The sequence below is a fragment of the Saccopteryx leptura genome, chromosome 2 (genome assembly GCF_036850995.1).
Source record: "Saccopteryx leptura isolate mSacLep1 chromosome 2, mSacLep1_pri_phased_curated, whole genome shotgun sequence".
In the NCBI taxonomy this organism is placed as follows: Eukaryota; Metazoa; Chordata; class Mammalia; order Chiroptera; family Emballonuridae; genus Saccopteryx; species Saccopteryx leptura.
This window is the reverse complement of record NC_089504.1, coordinates 145,798,723-145,818,656: the sequence shown is the minus strand read 5'-3', so window position 1 is coordinate 145,818,656 and position 19,934 is coordinate 145,798,723. Positions and strand designations below refer to the sequence as shown.

At 40.5% G+C, this 19,934-nt stretch overlaps 1 protein-coding gene across 5 annotated transcripts in view; it reads right to left on the bottom strand.

Annotated features, from left to right (window-relative positions):
• Window positions 1-1,832: 1,832 nt before the first annotated feature.
• The window catches only part of TMEM117 (transmembrane protein 117), a 512,620-nt gene continuing 494,518 nt past the window's right edge, over window positions 1,833-19,934 (bottom strand). For all 5 annotated transcript variants that reach the window (XM_066369004.1, XM_066369006.1, XM_066369005.1 and 2 more), the window contains 2 exons: window positions 16,299-16,428; window positions 1,833-3,569 (listed from right to left, as the gene is read on the bottom strand). In XM_066369004.1, coding sequence (XP_066225101.1) covers window positions 2,923-3,569; window positions 16,299-16,428 — 777 coding nt within the window. In that variant the 3' untranslated portion in view covers window positions 1,833-2,922. The remainder of the gene's footprint in view (window positions 3,570-16,298; window positions 16,429-19,934) is intronic.

Sequence of the window (19,934 nt, the reverse complement as noted above, 5' to 3'; positions counted from 1 at the left end):
GGGGAGAAGATGAGGTAACTAGCTATAGTTATATAAATGGGCATAGGGTGATGAGATTTATGTCTAGGCATACATCATCAGGCAGAAATTCATGGTGTTTATTTAATTTTCCATTTAAACGACTAATGAAATACTCTATAATGTAGAATACTAAATTAATGCAATTTCTGTACTTCACAGAATAAAATAGTATAATTACTAGACAGTAGAAATATAATTGTTTACAGTCCTTAAGCAGCACTGTAATTAAGGCATCATATTTGTTGTACTTTCTTTAGAATCTGTGGTGAGTGATATTGAATCCATTTAACTCTTCATTTTCTGAGTTTAACTACACTTTTCTTAAAATGCTCTCAAGAGTACAAAAAGTTCTGTAGAGTCATAGTCTATTGGCATATGACTCAGAATTTAAGATTACACATGAATGGATGTCATTTTAACTTTGATTTTATTTTATTTCCTAACCTTAGCTGGCCTAAGTGCAAATGGAATAAACAATATCCCAAAAAAGTTAGGAAAAAAAGGAAGACTAGTGTATGGCTAAAAAGGTTGAAATTGGTATATACAAGTGGATATTGAAAGCTTTTGAAGGTTCAAATCTTGTCTATTAAAATGCTATCCCTGGAGAGTGTTCCACTTGGTACTAATATTTATGAAAACTTTAAAGATACACTTTCATAATCAGCTGATAGTTTCTCTCATCAACCCCTAGAAACACATATGCGTACTGTTCTAAATTTTCTTATTTTTTCTACATTATTTCTAATTAAGCCCCCCAATGGAACACTTTTTTCTTAATACCCACATAAAGATTCTCAAATATTATTAAAGCATCTACTATGTTAAGATTTTATTTTTAATTTTGATCTTCTTAATTTTTTGTTAAACTTATTGGCGTGACATTGGTTAGTGAGATTACATAGGTTTCAAGTGTGTAATTCTATGACACATCATTGGTATATTACATTGTATACATACTACCCAAATTCAAATCTTCTGTTACCATATATTTGGCCCCTTACCCTTTACAACTTCCCCACCCTCTTCCTCTCTGGTAACCACCATTCTGTTGTCTGTGTCTATGAGATTTTGTTGTTTTTCTTGTTTGTAAAGACTGCACACTGATAATAAACACTTTATAAATCAATTTCCTTCTTCATTTTACAAAACAATGACTTTTAGAATAATTAAAAATATAGTCATAGGTAGTATTATTTTCCTATCCCAGAGGCAAAAGTTGAAAGTTCTATGCTATGCAAATTTGGTAGTGGCCAATGTTATCATAGGTCAGGTATCACATGGTAAGTTACTTTAGACAGTATGGTCAATGGGCTATGTTAGTGAGCTTGATCTCTGCATTTTTAGTGTCAGAGATACAGTAGTTATGATTCTAGCACCATTCATGGCTATTAAAGGTAAAAGAAACAGCAGATGCATGGTTCCAATAGCTTAGCAAACAACTGATGTAAGAAAGATGTTTATAAAAGCTGGCCTTCAAGTGACAGATAAATGCATAGCTGTCTTATGCATGCTAAATCCAGAATGCTGCAAGTTTAAAAGCAGATAGATCAAAACAAGAGAGATTTAAAAAATCATAAAGACAAAATACAGCTACGTCAATATGTGACAGGAAAATAATTTTGTCTTAAAAGTGATCTTCCCCAAGCCCTTCAAGAAACATGTTAGCATAACTCTGGAACAAAATTAAAGGCAAGTTGGAAGTGCTCCATTTTTTAACTTGGCTGGCATAGAGTTTAGGAAATAAAAAGAGCAGGGACTGTTGTTAAAGATACAATTAAATCCCTCTATTATAAACAAAAGACATTACATAATTACTGGTATATAATTTTCTTATTTATTGAGATATTTAATTCTTAAGAAAAGAAAACAAAACACGTACACAAAACAAGCCACTAAACATATTCTTTCATGCATGATCTTTTCTATCTCACAAGATTCCACTGCATGTCTTTTAAAGGAGTTCCCTTGCTCAGGGTTGGCAGATGTTTTTCAATTATCTCTGTCCAGAGCCATATTTACAGGAAGATGTACAAATATTGTAGATGGTGGGTTATGCAACCCTCGTATGATTAAAACTTCAGTTCTTTGTTTTTCTAGGGCTTTGTGTAAATGCCAATAAATTTGAGAGTTCACCCAACAGTGCCTCTTAACCTTTGATCTTATAGGTGAAGGGCAGGATTTTTAATCAAGTAGCAATTTATCTTTAATTAGGAAAACATAATTAAGTATTATCACCTAATTGCAATTACTGGTTGGAGAAAGTCACATTTCACAAGTGGTGACCCAGGCTGGATTACTGTTCTCTTATCATGGAATTTCGCATCTGTATTTGTATTTGGTAGACAGTCAAGAAAAAGTCAAAGGTAATCACCATGCATCTCTGCAGTCCAGCTATCAAAGTCACCAACTCCGCTGCTGAATAAGAAACCAAGAGATGCTTCCTGAGCTGCATCTAGGCTACATCTGTTTCCTGCTCAGACATCATATATAGATCAAAATAATTGTATACAAAAAACTCAAATAAAGTAGATTAGAGACCTGTTCCACACTTCGTTTCTGGTACAGTTAAAAACAGTTTAATGTCTCAAGGCACCACTATGGTTGAACATCAGATACACAGGTAATCAGCTAATCTTCTACTATGCTGTGAAGTCAGTAAATAGCTTGTGCAGTTGTGAAAAGCAATCTCTAGAGTGCTGTTAGATATGTAGTAGGCACATGTATCATAATACAAATAGAAAACAATGAGTCCTAGAAAAAGCATGTTGAGCACCGTTGTGGCATTGTTTGTATTTCTCTACCTAACACTAAGTAAACCTTGCATTTACAAAAAGAAAGATTAACCTTTTAAAGTTACACTCGGGGTTGTTTTTTTTTTTCTCTCTCTTCAAGTAAGTGAATCTAGTTCATAGGAGTACTTCTAGAAGTTGTTAAATCAGGGTTGGCTTCTGTCGCACTGGTCTGCTCATTCAAGTGCGAGCTCAAGTTTTCTGACGTTAGGTGGGAAGACTTATAGACAATCTCATTGAAGTCAGACCTGATGCAAACCAAAGGAGGGTCGTTCAAAGGGTCTTCCACGGAGGCCTGTGTGTTTTCTCGAGTGATTCCCATGTCTTTACTATGTTCTGATGGGGATTTTCTTTTCATGCGAGTGTAAGTTTTGTCTTGATTCTCCATGCCTTGCTCATTTTTCAAAAACCGTCCAAAGAACCATATGAAGAATCCAAACCACACAAAAGCTATCAAACTTGGAACAAAAGCCAGACACTTGACATCAAGGCTAGCCCCTGTGAACCTACTGTGTAAGAACAGGTCTCCCTCAGCATACGTTTTATTTGTCTGAGGGTTAGTGTGATTGGACCGCCATTCCCAAGATAGCTTGGTTCTGTTCAAATCTTTTAAACTTTCTGAGTCTTTCACTGTATATATCTTCTGCCCTGGGCCGATATACTGTCCATATTCATGAGGCTTATAAAATATCTGGTTCTTCCACATATTAAGATCCAAAATCAAGACGAGAAAGATAATTCCATAGTTAAACCATTTACCTGTATTAAAAAAGAAATACTGTGTATTAGTCAAAGACCCATAAAATTGCAATAGGGTTTTCTCCAGTAAAATGGAGACAGTAAAAATTGTTAATGTGTTAGATCTGTTAACAATTAATTTTTTGAGAGTGATATGCTGCCATTAAGTGAAAATCGGCAAAGAGATTTTCCTAAAAGGATTCGAAGCCTATGAAAACGTGACTATAGTTCCCACGGCCAGAATTTATGCTCTTTACATTAACCAGGTTAAATCTCCTTGTTTTATAGGCTCTACAGCCATATTCAGATTTGGGTCCATGAAGGTTATTCTCTACATTTCAATTAATGTTTAAAAACAAAGTTTTAATAAAATTCTTAGAAAAGTCCAATGTCTAATTCAACATCTCTTACAGTTTTATAATTATGTCTAGGCAGGACATAAATCATTTTGCAATGCAAGCACAGCAGTATATCAGTTGAATTCACAATGCCGTTTGTAGGTGACCTGTTGATTAAACCATTAGTTGATGTGATTCAGATCAATAATCCATGAACATTCACTTCAAGACTTTAAAAATAATTGCATCAAATTCTCATTGAACAGAATGCATTTATCAGACATATAAATATAACAAGAGCAAATGAACTGAGAAGATACGATTTGGAGAGATCAGAACTTACTATGATGTCTTTGTAGTATTTTAGAACTTTATATAAATAAGATATTATTCAGAGTCATATTAACTAGTGGTATCTTTATATTTGCAAATGCAATCTGTGGAGATTTCAAGGAATATTACATTCCACTAAAATTTTATTATAATCATCATTTACTGCAAGTTTTACATCAAGTTAATCACAATAAAATAGTAATACCCACCTCATAGATTTGCTGTAAAAAATTAGTTGACATATGTAACATAACGGGTTCTAGAAGCTTTTGTTGTAATTATTACATTCATCATATCAAAATTATTTCACTTGTATGTGAAAATTCCAGTATTGAATATTATTGTCACTGCTTCACATGGTTATAGAACTGTTGGGACTGCAGAGAGCTAGGAACTTGGGCAAACTTATTAAACTAAGAATGATAAAAATGTATCTTGCAATATGTACTCTAACAGAATATATAGCTATATAAAAAGATAACTTTGTGAAGAGTTTAGGAAAGTATTTTATCATCATCACACATTTTCAAGTTCCTAGGATATGCATGGTTGAAGGGTTTTAATCCTGGCTGTGTTTAAATTCTCTAAACCCCAATTTCTTTACATGCAGAAAATAATAGTACTTATTAAAGCTGTTAGCATTTTTTATGAGATTATTAAATGCCAAGAACAGTGCCCAGCATAATAGAAATTCAATAATTATTACTATTATCATCAAAGCCTTGCCCAAGTGATGATGATGTCTTCACTCGCATGGGAAGGTACAACTTTTATTCTATGAAGAAAGTTTATGTAAACTCTATGAAGGGAAATTATAACTGCCTGTTTTGAAATTATTCAACTATATAGAATTTATAATATTTATAATTGAAGCTCTTGCCTGAATGATTTATTTTGCTCACCTAAACTAGAAAGCATGTTGGAACACTGGATAGGTCTCCAGATGTGATAAGACATTTATAATATAGTGTGTCTGTAAAGTCATGGTGCACTTTGGACCGGTCACAGGAAAGCAACAAAAGACGATTGAAATGTGAAATCTGCACCAAATAAAAGGAAAACTCTCCCAGTTTCATACCTATTCAGTGCAGTTCGATGTGGGCTCACGCACAGATTTTTTAGGGCTCCTTAGGTAGCTATCGCGTATAGCCTCTACAGACTCGTCACTGACTGATGGCCTACCAGAATGGGGTTTCTCCACCAAACTGCCAGTTTCCTTCAACTGCTTATCCCACCGAGTAATGTTATTCCTATGTGGTGGCGCTTCGTTATAAACGTGCCGACATTCACGTTGCACTTTGGTCATGGATTCGAATTTAGCGAGCCACAGAACACACTGAACTTTCCTCTGTACCGTCCACATCTCGACTGGCATGGCCGTGGGCTGCTCCGCTGTATACACGGTGTTACATCATCATCTGCGCATGCACACATGCTGCCACATCATCCTACAGAAACTGGGAGGGTTTTCCTTTTATTTGGTGCAAATTTCACATTTCTATCACCTTTTTTTGCTTTCCTGTGACCGGTCAAAAGTGCACCATGACTTTACGGACACACTGTATTTGGCACTGTTAAGTTCAAACCACTCCTGCCCACCTGGTCCTTCAAAACTAAAACTGATTCTCACATAGAACTAACCTGAAACAAATTTTCTGGCTAAAAGCAGAAAATGTAATCGAGTACCAAAATTGAATATCATTACCAAACATTTATTGTGCTCATTACAGACTCTGCGTAGGATGCCTTAGAAAATGCTTAAAAGCCCTGGCCGGTTGGCTCAGTGGTAGAGTGTCAGCCTGGCGTGCAGGAGTCCCGGGTTCGATTCCTAGCTAGGGCACACAGGAGAAGCGCCCATCTGCTTCTCCACGCCTCCCCTCTCCTTCCTCTCTGTTCTTCTCTTCCCCTCCCAGAGCCAAGGCTCCATTGGAGCAAAGTTGGCCTGGGCACTGAGGATGGCTCTGTGGCCTCTGCCTCAGGTGCTAGAATGGCTCTGGTTGCAATAGAGCGATGCCCCAGATGGGCAGAGCCGGGTGGATCCTGGTCGGGCACATGCGGGAGTCTGTCTGACTGCCTCCCCGTTTCCAACTTCAGAAAAATACACACACACACACATACACACACACAAAAAGAAGAAAATGCTTAATATGTTTCTGTGTTCCAGAGAGAAACCCATCATCTTGTTGGGAAAACAGGGCAGAAACATCAACAAAATTTGAGAGGTGCTCCACGCGGGCTCAACCCATAAATGCTGAAGATGTTGAGAAAACAGAATGAAAACTGAAGGCTGATTTCTGTGGAAAGGATTTTGAAAGAAACAGTAACTCGTGTGGTCCTTGAAAGAAAAACAGGATGGAGAGTAGTTTAGAAAATCTTTCATTTCTTTTAGTTTGTTTTTATTATGCCGCAGGTAGAATAGTACACAGAGAAAGATCAGATGATGTGTAAGAAAAGAAGCTGAGGGGAGAGAGAAGGGAAAGAAGGAAGGACATTGTAAGAGAAGAAAGGCAGGAGAGGAATGAGTGACAGGCAAAATGAAAAAGTTCAGAGGTTTTTTATCCAGTACTCAGGAGGCTCTAGTGTGCAGCTTCCATGATAGAAAGCAAGAGGAGAGAGGTGCTTGGGGTGTTCTTCGCTGCAGATTTGTACTCGTTCCCTTGCTGTGAACTCCATGTGTTATAGCGCTTGATGGAATGGTGAGGGGAAGAGGTCCTTGAACTTGTAGGACTGACCATCACCTTCTTGATCCACAAAGGGCCCTTGGAGAGACTTCACCTTCTCTAGGTCGTTTTTATAAACTCCTGAATAGGGCAATCCTCCAGTAAGGGTGTCCCTGTTTCTATGGAAACAGGATATCAGGAACTGAAGTCAAGCAGCAGCACGGCATCAGGGAGATGCCCACGGAGCTGGGAGAAGGGTGCTGATCCGGTGGGGAAGAGATGCTCAGTGAACATTGACAGACAGAAGAAAAGCAAAATCAGAGAATAAAAATGGAATGATGTACACTGATTACACCAAGAAGAAACTCTGAAGATAGGAGAAGCTTTTTTACCTACTTCAAAATCATTTTTCTACCATCTTAGATAAATGGTACTGGCTCAGTCTGACCACTAAACTTTGACATTAAAGAATCACTTTATATTATTTCTCATGTCACCTGGAGTCTGAATATTTAGAGGAACCACATTAAAAATGTAAGGGTTGACATCAGTTAATGGATATCATCACCCTGCTTTAAGACATCTTTGCACATTTGCGACAGAGAACGCCCTAGTGACAAAAACTGTGGGCTGGACACCAGCAGATGGAGATGTCATTCTAACACTCAGCTTGAATAATACAACCTTGGGTGACCTGTTCAACCTCTCCAGACCTCAATAATTTTATTTCAAGTTGAGAACACTGAACTAGATGCCTTCCAGTTCTACGATTTTGTCCTCATCTCCCAAATCCTTCTACTTACTAGCTCTGTGAATTCAATTTTTATTCTGTGAGATGGAGAATAATATCAATGTAACTGCATCAAAGGACTATTGTGAGGATATTATGAGAAGTTAGATTTGAAGTTGTCTGAGATATATTGTTTTCCAAAAAGGTAGGGTAGTATTATTTATACAATTTCTTCTTCAATCCAGTTACTATAGGCTGTTGGTGACAGAGTAGAGGGAGAGAAGAATATGTAAGGTTTGTAATAATTATATGTCTTAAAGGCGACCAGTTTGGATAAAACAATGAATTACTGCACATTGACACTAATGGCTATATGTCACTGGACCAGTCTCCTAAGAGGACCCAGTATGTATATGGAAATATGCTTTGAAAATCAGCATATTTAACGTGAAAAAATCATTAGTGATTGGTAATTGGTCTATAGGTTGCAGAATACTGCTCCTGAGAAAAGGTCTTATAGATACACAGATTCTGAGGCTAAAGAACAGGAGATAGTGCCATCCCCCACCCCCCAGCACAGAGGCCATGTGGAGGAGGGAAAATACAGAAGGCCAAGAAGAGACTGAGGCAGAATCTCTACTGATATCTTATTGCCTTAATTGATTCTATGGCTGCATCATTGTCCTTCCCTACACTGTCATAGACATTCAGTCAAAACTTGAAGCTTCTGAAAATTTAGACGAAATGGCTCTTACTTTTTGTTTCCAAACGGCTTGACATAACTTCTGGTCCATTTATCCATTTGTACAGAGGAAGGATGTTTATCTTTCTCTATCAACCATCCTTACATTTTCCACACAGTGTTTTGTTACCTTGGTAATGCTTTCTCCTCTTAAAAAAAGAAAAAATTACTGTTGCCCTATGAGATGTGACAAAACAGCAGAATCAGGTGGGACAACTCAACCTCGTGTTCTTGGCTAAAACTTAAGGAAATTGAGCTAGATAATCCTTACAGCTTCTTCCCAGCCCTAAGAGTCTCTTAAATGAATCTGTGAAATAAATATGGCCTAAATATTCGTGTTTTATGATGGGCCAGAAAATCTCTCCATTATAATAAAGAGGCGGAATATACAATTTTCAGATGGAGAAAGCTTTCCTTAAAAACAAAACAAAACAAAACACTAAAGGAAACAAAAACAAAAAGGGATTGTATATTCTGAGAAACACTGTTTACCATAAAAAATAAATCTGGCCCTGGCCGGTTGGCTCAGCGGTAGAGCGTCGGCCTAGCGTGCGGAGGACCCGGGTTCGATTCCCGGCCAGGGCACACAGGAGAAGCGCCCATTTGCTTCTCCACCCCTCCGCCGCGCTTTCTTCTCTGTCTCTCTCTTCCCCTCCCGCAGCCGAGGCTCCATTGGAGCAAACATGGCCCGGGCGCTGGGGATGGCTCTGTGGCCTCTGCCTCAGGCGCTAGAGTGGCTCTGGTCGCAACATGGCGACGCCCAGGATGGGCAGAGCATCGCCCCCTGGTGGGCAGAGCGGTGCCCCATGGTGGGCGTGCCGGGTGGATCCCGGTCGGGCGCATGCGGGAGTCTGTCTGACTGTCTCTCCCTGTTTCTAGCTTCAGAAAAATGAAAAGAAAAAAAAAAAAAAAAAAAAAATCTGAGTTCCTGACATAACCACACAGAAAGGATATAAGACACAAAAAAGGAAAGACTAAAAAGTGTTTTTCTTTCGTTGTTGTGAATGTACAATCAACAACAACAAGGTTTGTTATTTCAACATTAATCATATGAGAGATACTGCATTTCCCCCTGTTGTTTCAACTACATAACATAATGTAAATCAGCAAGGAGGTAGGGTGAAAATCCATACATTATTTCTATTAATCTCCTTGTTGAAATATCTCACTGTCTCCTTTAATGAGAAATCACTGCATGGTGTTGGAGGGATTACCTCTTTCCTGTATTTTGTGTTTTTAATGAATCTTACTGATTGTCAAAAATGATATTATAATGGTAATTTTATCATTTTAGTTTGTGGGAGTCTATACAATCCTGGGCTCGTTAGTTTTCAAAGGATTCTTCATTAAATATCAGCCTCACTTACCATAGGAAATGACAACAGTTTGGAAGAAAGTGTCTTCTTTTCAATTAAGTAAAAAGCCCATAAAGCGCTCATATTTCCACCACGACCAAAACTTTCAGTATTCAAATATGCAATCATAATACTTTAAAAGTCTCTTTCTCAGTCGTTTCCAGTTAGCACTGTGTCTGAGCTGTGTGCTATGAGGACCTCTGACCAAGTGGATGCCACTCTGGCATCCAGAGAAGACACATGTAATTGTCATGTTCCACAAAGGTGTTCAGTATCCACTATGAAATAGCACGAGGCCTTGGCCTTGAAGAAGATGAGTTTTGGATAATGAAAGAAATAACCGTCTGCGGTAATGGGCTTCTTGGCCATACTCAATGTCTTCTCATTGTGGACATGAGCAGTGAAGACAGGGCTCCTTGAGTGAGCATCCCTAAGTCCGTCCCTAGGAAATTGATGAATATCTAAAACCACATTAAGTGCATGGGCCATGGGGAGACCATTTAGTAGACTGAAAATACTTGCTAAATAACTTATGAATTAATGAGTCATTTGAGTTAGTAAAGTACCTTCTTAAGACTTGAAAGCAAATAAATACAGCTTCTCAAAGTGCCTTTCTTGTCATTATTGTTGTAAGTGGGAGATTAGTCCTTTAGGACATAAACCAGTATGACAAGTAGAAGAAGAAACTAAGGCTGATGAAAGAGAAAGAAAGGGCCATGTAGCATACTGATGATTACACTGAAGATTCTTGAGACTGGGAATTGCGTCACTTTGGTGTTTGTATTTCCTAGGTCCTAGCTTGGGTTTAGACACATACTAACTCAGATAATGTCTGTTAACATATGAGACAACTGAGCTAATGTGTCAAAATAATACAATGAGTGACATTCTATCATCTGAGTCAGATACAGATGTCACAATGATCTGGTGAATTACAGGAGACTGCTAAACTCTAATATAATCTGGAAAACCAGAACAATAAAATATTCATGTATCAAAGTTTAATTAATTATATAGTTCAAGTTCTTCCCCTGAGTGTAAAGACAGTTTCTGAGGAGCTTGTGAGTTTTATAACAAAATTCCTCGTCTGGTCAGAAATGAAGACAGGACACCTGAATCTGGGCAGGGCAGGCCAACTCAGGGGCAGCAAGGACACACAGATTACCAGCCAAGCCACAACAGCTGGAAGTAGATAGTTTGGGACAAATAAAATGAATTGCTGCTTTATGTAGAAGTAAACAGTTAATTCTTAGGCATGCAGAAATGTGTTGAAAATGGAAATTGCTTCAGGAAAGGTTTAGAAAAATTCACAAGTAGGAGACTAGCAAGAGGTCCTGTGTACTCTGAATAAATGCACGGTCTTTGGGGACTGTCCTGGTGAGCAGGATGCATCATTTTTCCCTATAACAAGTCCCTCGCTAATACTGTCAGAAAGAATATTCTGCTGGATGGACCACTGGCCTGCTCTCCCTGGCACTTCCCATGACCTGACTGACACAGGAGAGCTCTTTAAGAAACAATCTCTGGGAACTCACTTGCCAGAAATCATGCACCTTTGGAAAGAAAGCGAAGGGGTTTTTTCATTATTTTCCACACTCTCGCCATTGTGCAGCACCTGTGCCCTCGCACTGTTCAGGGAGCCAAAATAGAACACAGACGCTACGGAGGCTTGTTTTCTTCTACAATTTCCATTTCTGCTGAAAGGGTTCCCATGGGCCTCATCGTGCCAACAGCGTGAGTTCTCCCCTCGCAGAGGCACAGGCCTCCCTTCTGCCTTTCCCCCAGCCCCCTCCTAATTTACTCAGATGACGGCCACCAATGGGACACTTCCTTTGTCTGGCTGGGATGACAGATGGCAGAGCTTCCACCAGGATTGGCATTAATAGGACTCAGAGGAGCTTCCGAGACTGAATTGAGAGGCCATTCCTCTCCTGTCCTCACAGACTTAGTACATCACATTTTGAGTCCATCTTTGCACTCACCTTATAGGTAAATGGGAAGAAGGCAGAGGAAAGAATTCTACAGTTGCATTTAGCATTTACTTTGGGCTTGGGCTAAAAGCACCAATGTGATCTAATCACTACTAACCATTTATTCCCTTTGATACTGAAGTCAAAATTCCCAGGAAAAAAAATATTTTAACATACCCTTAGATAGAGATGCTCTCCATACTGCAGCAGACCATCTGCCTAGGGGGATCCAGATGAATTAAACAGATGCAACAACTCAAGTTATTTCTGACACGGAATCAGGATTAAAAAATATTCCAATCCTTAATGCTTTGGAAATGTCAATGGGAACCCATCAGTGTCAGACACGCTGCTACAGCCAGAGCATTTCAATGGGAGAGAGATTTTTCTCCCCATTCTCAGTGCCCTCCTTCTCGAGGACTCAGAGCAGCCACAGTAGAGAACTCAGAATATGACTGAACAATAAGAGTGCCCTTTCTTGGCTGCCTAATATATATTTTTAAATTAAACAGAAAACACAAAACCTGGATGAATAAGTAGAAATGCTTTAGGTAAAGAGAGTAAGCCTTTGAGTGCTTAATACATAGCAGCTAGTGCTTTATGGGCCTTGTCCATGTGAATTAATTTAATTCTCACAGCGACCAAGGGGTAAGTACCAGTATGGTCTCCATTCAACAGATGAGAAAACAGAGCCTCTAAGAGGTTCAAGAGCCTGACAAGGGCCATGCCACCTGCCAGCAGCAGAGCGGGAGCCTGGACACCGAGCCTGTGCATCGCGCCCCCTCAGCCTGCGCTGAACACGCTTTGCAGACCACACAGCATTGATGGTCGAGCCATTCTTGACCCTTAGAGGACCCCAGCCATCCTTGTCTAGCCTGTTCCAATGCAGAAGAAACACCGCAGAGAAAGGAAAACACGGAGGCATATGGGGGTCTGTGCGATCGCTTCCTAGCCTGGCTCCAGTTTCTCCCGTGGTCCCAGACCTGCCCCAGCCAGCTCTGCCTTGGAACCTCCTTCACGGGCCGCAGCTCTACACATCCCAGCTCCTGGCAGGCCTCCCCCTTCTGCCTTTCTCCCTGGCCACCCCATTTCTACAGAACTTGAATTCTGATCCTCGGCTTCTGTTTGAAGAGTTGCATATAAAGAGAAAGTAAAGTTGAGATGACAAAATTGATCCCATCACCTTTCTGGAGTGCCCATGTGTCTTCTTTCCTTGGACTGCCCTCAGCTCTGGCTCCAAAGTCATCTGAGTCCCCCCCCCCCAAGGACTAGATGGCACTGTGGGTGGCTGCCCTGGGCTTCAGCACCACACAGGCCGCCTGCCCTGTGAGCCTGCAGCCTGTCAACCTCACAGACTTGTGGGCACAGGAGGGCATGGGCCACCTGGGGCCCTGAGTCGCGAAGTCGGCTTGCCCAGACGGGCTGCAGCCATTCGTTCCCACGACGGCAGCCCTGTAGCAGCTTTCCTTCATAAATAATGCCTGACCATTAAAAAAAATGAGAGAGAAATTCTGACTATGATGATGTTGCTCAGGAGCAGTGTTTCTCAAAGCGTGGTCCCCAGGCACCCTGCACACGCCTCGCGGGTGGCACTGGAGAGGGCGGCCCGTTCCGGCCCCATCACTGCACAGGCTCCGACTTAGTGTGCGGCCCACGGATTCCTTTCTAAACAAGTTCTCCAGGTGATTTTTATGTGCACTAAAGTTTGATGGCCACTGACGCACATAGAGCATTTCATCCTTAACAATCCCCGCGATGATACTTGATTTGCTTATCAAGTAAAGCTCTGACGTCCCCCTACAGAGAAAAGCCGCCCGAGGAGCGGCAGATTCAGTTAGCGTCTGTGGGGCATGTGGAAATCCAAAGACTACCATCTAGGGAGCAGGTTCAACTACAACGGGGAGCTTCGTGTTTGGGAAATTTGACTTCAGTTTGCCCAGAAACAAGGATTTTACAAAGTCGGATACAGTGAAAGGCCTTTCGCAGGAGGTTAGATCGTACCCCAGAGTGGCCTCAGCAGCCCCTTTAGCTGCTTGACCAAGCAAAGAGCAATGAACAAACACAAGAGGGGGAGGCCATGACTTTCTTTAGCCTCCCAATCTATCACCGGTTCCCTAGAAAGTGGTGTCACTGGTGGGCCTGGGGAGACACATGATCATCTTACCACAAATTGAATTTCCATGTTTATGGTGAACCCCTGCACCACAAAGCCCACATGTTCCCTATTTTATTTTTTAATTTAAATTGTACAATCCTCAGAAGCCTCCCCGACATGTCCAGGAATCCAGACATTTGCATGCATGGCCTGGCTCAGGGAGACAGTCTGACCTCAACCGTGGCTTCTCAATCAGAGGGAGAAGTTCCCCAAGATCAGCAACACCTGGGGAAGCTTTTCAAAAGTCCCATTCCCTGGCTTTTGCCCAGACCTACTGAGTGGGAACCATTAGGATTGGGGCCCAACAACCTGTATATTTATAATGTTCCCCAGGTGAAATGATAATCAGTTTAATTTGGCAAACATGGCACAAAAACCTTAATCACAGTATATTCCACATTCTGGCAAACTTTATTAACATGCAGTCTCCATTAGGTTTTACAAAATAATGCATGGTGGGACAAGGGTTTCAGCTCAAAGGCATAGGAGTCTCTACGCCAAAGCTAATGTTCAGGGGGCCCCTTCCAAGGCCCTCAATGTAATTTGCAGTTGTGCTTTTGTATTCATACTATTAAACAGAGGATCCCAAATTGTGTAAACTTTGAATCCCACAAAACTTGAACCTGCCCATCTGTGAATGACAGCGTATCTGACAAAACCATGCAGAACAGTCTCACATTACTTTTAACAGCTTGATGTTTTTTTAATCTCCCTCTTCCCTTTTTTAAACCTGATTTCTGCACTTGAGCAGCATATTTTTTGATGGGGATTCTGACATTCAGTCAGAGACAATATTAGTGCCATCATGGCCTGGGACAAGAGCCGATAGCAAGAACAGATGGTCCAGGCAAAAGGCCACCCAAAGGGATACGATGATGCCATGTGCATGATAGCTGTTTTAGAAGTCCAAGAGATTAAGTGGGGACTCTGAAACCACTCTATGTGACCTGAAATCAAACTGATTGATTTACCCAGTGAATTTAATAGATGGGCCTCATTCATTCTAAATAGGAAAAGGAACCTGCTGCATCTTCCCTATTCATGAGCTCGTTCTCCAATTTAGGAAGGTCTCCTCAAGCTGAAAACAAAAAGCAGCCATCGGTTCAGACGCAAAGGTTGTTTGCAGTTCAGGTTTTCTGTGTTCAGACTACCCTCACTCAGCAGCACAGACGGTAGTGTAAACCCAGATTTCTTCAGCGGTTTTTATTATAGCAGATGTGGGATCCTCGGACATTTCCCTTAAATCACAAACATGTTGGCTACCTGTGAAACAGCTTGGGCACTGATGCCATCCTTTATTTGATCACTCAGCTGTCTGTTTCCTCTTATAAAGAAAGAGAGATATAAAACGTAACCCTAGGAAATCTTTTTTTAGATGAAAATGACTGAGATGTCGTGAAAGAGTATTACAGTAAACCATATTGGGAGTGTTTCAAGAGCAGGACACATCTGAAAATGAAATGATCTGAGGAGCCACAAGAGAATGACTTGAGACAAACACAAGCTCTGCCACAGAAGGAGGTTTTTACTCTGTCAGACGAGAAGTGGCCTAGCTCCTTGGAGGCACGTGGTGTGATTGGAGTTCTAGGATACCATTGTTTTTATCTCAACCGTAAATGAAGAACAAAGTATAAAAAGTATGTTTCATGTTGAGAAAATTTACTGAGCTGTATTTCATGAAAAGGAAACCCACCAATGAACAAAATCAAGGGAAGGGGTGGTGTAGGGAGTATGGCGAACTCTATATTATCTATGAGATAGCATTAACTAATGCTCCACATCAAAGATATATCCTCCCCCTCCATAATCCTGTGCTATACCACTAGGTCTGACACCAGAAGCGGCTGCCTGACTGGGAACTACATTTGCCCCCACTCCTTGACTCTAAATGGGGCTATCTGACCTGTTATTGCCAATAGACTGAGTATAGCTGACATATTTCTTTTCAAACCAAGGTGGTATTGAAACAGGTAAGCCTTCTTTTATTTATTTTTTTTAAGATTTTATTCATTTTTTTTAGAGAGAGGAGCAAACACGCTTGGGATAGAGAGAAAGAGAGAGAGAGAGAGAGAGAGAGAGAGAGAGAGAAGGGGGGAGGAGCAGAAAGCATCAACTCCCATATGAGCCTTGACTAGGCAAGCCCAGGGTTTCGAACCGGCAACCACAGTGTTTCAGATCAATGCTTTATTCACTGTGCCACCACAGGTCAGGCCAGGTAAGCCTTCTTAATCATTTCCCCCATTCTCTTTATTCCCAACTGCCTGCTAGATATTGAAGTTGAAATTGTTAAAGCCGTCCATAGTGTAAGTCCCAGAGTAACAGCTGGAGCCCAAGCTGATCTGGAACCTCCTTGTACTGTTAAGTGAGTAAAAATAAAACTAGACTTAAAATGTTACCATTTGCTTTTTAAAATAGCAGCTAGCACAACTCTCAGTAGGAGACCAATCTTGCTCAAAGTTATAAATACCTGTTATGTGAATACGATATTCTTCTTTGAAGATCTTCTGGAAGAAAGGAATCTTGAACTGCATGTGAGGCGTATGCAACCCAGGGAGATTTACATCAACGTCGCCCATGAAATGTGGGAATTCCCAGTCCTATCAGAAAAAAATCAACACAAAAACATGTATGTGATTTGTTTTGTACCTAAGCAGCAAAACACCAAAAAAAATTACTTTTTGTAAGCACTTATTTTAAATTCATTTAAATGCAGCCAGCTGTTGTATGTACCAGTTTCCTTCTGTGATGGTTATTTTATGTACATTAGATAGTGGTATGCATTCAAAATCAAAATTAAGTCATAACTTATATGCTCACTTTTCCCTTTAATGTGGTGATAAGAAACCAATATGGAGTTGATTTGCATCCATGCATGTTTATCTCTCTCTTCTGAAAAACTGATTTTACAATTTTATAGGAAGGAAGTAATCCGTATTTTATAAACACAGGATAATTTTCTTTCACTACTTTTAAAAAGTATAAACCCCATAATAGCATGGTTTATGTAAGAAGACAAAGTAAAAAGGATCTGATTCATTTAACCAAATTCTTCAATTTACATCAAGGGACTTTTATTAATCATCTTTGCTAGCAACTATATGAAATGGAAAAATGCCAAAGACTCCTGTCTTGCTCTCTTGCAATGTAGCATCAGTTGGAAGTAAACAATGCTGAGCACAGAGCCTGGCATGCTACCATAAGGGACAAGCAGCAAATTAACTCCCAAACTGTCATTAGTTAATTCCTTGTCCCAAAGGTGAGCAGATGGGATGACCCTCCCTTTCACAAGGAAGGGAAACAGATGCAAATGAGGCTATTTTTAGGTGTCTCACCTGCTCTTGGTTTTTGGAAAGAGGCATCAAAATAAAGTTCCTAACTAGCAGGTGAAGAAAGAATGCACTAAATATAAAGGAACATATCAGGTAGATCCATAGGCATTAATACAGTGTGTCCGTAAAGTCATGGTGCACTTTTGACCGGTCACAGGAAAGCAACAAAAGATGATAGAAATGTGAAATCTGCACCAAATAAAAGGAAAACCCTCCCAGTTTCTGTAGGATGATGTGGCAGCATGTGCGCATGCGCAGATGATGATGTAACACCGTGTATACAGTGGAGCAGCCCACGGCCATGCCAGTCGAGATGTGGACGGTACAGAGAAAAGTTCAGTATGTTCTGTGGCTCGCTAAATTCAAATCCATGACCAAAGTGCAACATGAATGTCGGCACATTTATAACGAAGCGCCACCACATAGGAATAACATTACTCGGTGGGATAAGCAGTTGAAGGAAACCGGCAGTTTGATGGAGAAACCCCGTTCTGGTAGGCCATCAGTCAGTGACGAGTCTGTAGAGGCTATACGGGATAGCTACCTAAGGAGCCCTAAAAAATCTGTGCGTGAGCCCACATCGAACTGCACTGAATAGGTATGAAACTGGGAGAGTTTTCCTTTTATTTGGTGCAGATTTCACATTTCTATCATCTTTTGTTGCTTTCCTGTGACCGGTCAAAAGTGTACCATGGCTTTCCGAACATACTGTATTCCACTTTTAATAATGAAACAATCATTAAACCATCAGTTCTATATTTAGTGACTATTTTTTAAAAATTTGACTATGAAAAAAATAATGAACAAAATACTAATTTAAAATTTCAATCCATTATCTCAATATAAAAGATTAAAAATTTTATAAGACTTTTATACATGCAGCTGATAGAAGTGGGCTAATAATAAGTGCCTGAATGTGGTGGGGTTTTCCTGTCTGTTCTGTTCCCCTCTTTTCGGTGAAAAATTTTTTTTGTATTTTTCCAAAGTTAGAAGCAGGGAGGCAGTCAGAGAAACTCCCACTTGCACCCAACTGGGATCCACCTGGCATGCCCACCAGGGGGCGATGCTCTGCCCATCTGGGGTGCCCTCTGCTATGGCCTGATCCACTCTAGTGCCTGAGGCAGAGGCCATGGAGCCATCCTCAGCACCCAGGCCAACTTTGCTCCAATGGAGCCTTGACTGCGGAAGGTGAAGAGAGAAACAGAGAGGAAGGAGAGGAAGAAGGATGGAGAAGCAGATGGGCGCTTCTCCTGTGTGCCCTGACTGGAATTGAACCAAGGACCTCCACACACCAGGCTGACGCTCTACCGCTGAGCCAACTAGCCAGGGCTGAAATCTTTTTATTTTTAAGTGAGAGGAGGGGAGATAGTGAGACAGACTCCCTTCCACATGTGCCCTGTAAAATCCACCCGATAACCCCCATGTGGAGCCAATGCTCAAATCAAATGAACTATCCTCAGTGCCCAGGGCCAACACTTGAACCAACTGAATCACCTGAATCACCAGCTGTGAGAGAGGAAGGAGAGCGGGGGACAGGGAGGAGGAGAGACGCAGGTGGTTGCTTCTCCTGTGTGCTGACTGGGGATCGAACCCAGGACGTCCATATGCTGGGCCAACACTCTATTATACACTGAGCAAACTGGCCAGGACCTTTGCTGTGAATTCTGATTAAGGGAAATTAGGCCTTAAAGAAAGGAGAATACATGTGTAGTAGTAAAACGGAAGCTTTCAATGTCTATTTCTTGATCTGTGAATCACTTCAAGTTGCTAATAAGAAATATACAAGAAGAAAAATGAAATGATGCAACACCATCTCTTTTTATTGGTATCTATGCAAATATCTTGCTGGTCTCACCTCTCCCTATTTTTCAGACATTAGCAGCAACCAGGCATGGAATTTGGGAGATTCAGAAAACCCAGAGCATTAGAGCTAAATGAATGTAAATATTCTGATCTGAATTGTAAACTATTGCATTTTATTAAAATGTATTTCATATTACCTTGTTCTTTCTATATTACTTGCAAGACTCCTGAAAAGAGAATTGAAACTGAATTTGGCCTTTCGATAAATAGAGCTGACATCTCCCATGAAGAATTATGCTTGGCAAATAAAGAGCCAGATGACCAGAATCTTTCACTAGCGCTGGAAAAACAAGTCAAAGTATTATCAGCAGAACTAGTCTCTCTTTTTATTTCTTGGTTTAAGAAAGAGAGTAATTCTTGGTAATAATTAGGAAAATGTACTTAGTGTACCTTCTTTTTTGGAAAGACATTGTTGGACTATTCTCATTTAGCTTTTCATTTCATTTAACTGAAGTTTCTATTGAGTACCAAATTGGTTTTAGTTTGAAAGCAATCTCTAGAGATTTCTTTTAGCCTGGGATCAAAACTTCATTCACTAAAAACTAGTTTCTCAATTATTTCCCACCTCTACTTGGAGATAGAAAGATGAGTTATGGAAATAGAGGTTGAAGAGAAGAGAAAGTCTTGCTCTTTATCTGGAATGTAGCACTACCTGTCTTTTTTTAATATAAGAAATTTAAAAAAGGATTAATAAAAAAAGGTAATACATAAATTCTCTTACATTTTTCCCCCCTTTACATATTTTTTATAATCACATTTTGTTTTTCAAAACTCTTTTCCTGGCCCTGGCTGGTTGGCTCAGTGGTAGAGTGTCAGCCCGGCATGTGGAAGTCCCAGGTTCGATTCCCGGCCAGGGCACACAGGAGAAGCGCTCATCTGCTTCTCCACTCCTCCCTCTCTCCTTCCTCTCT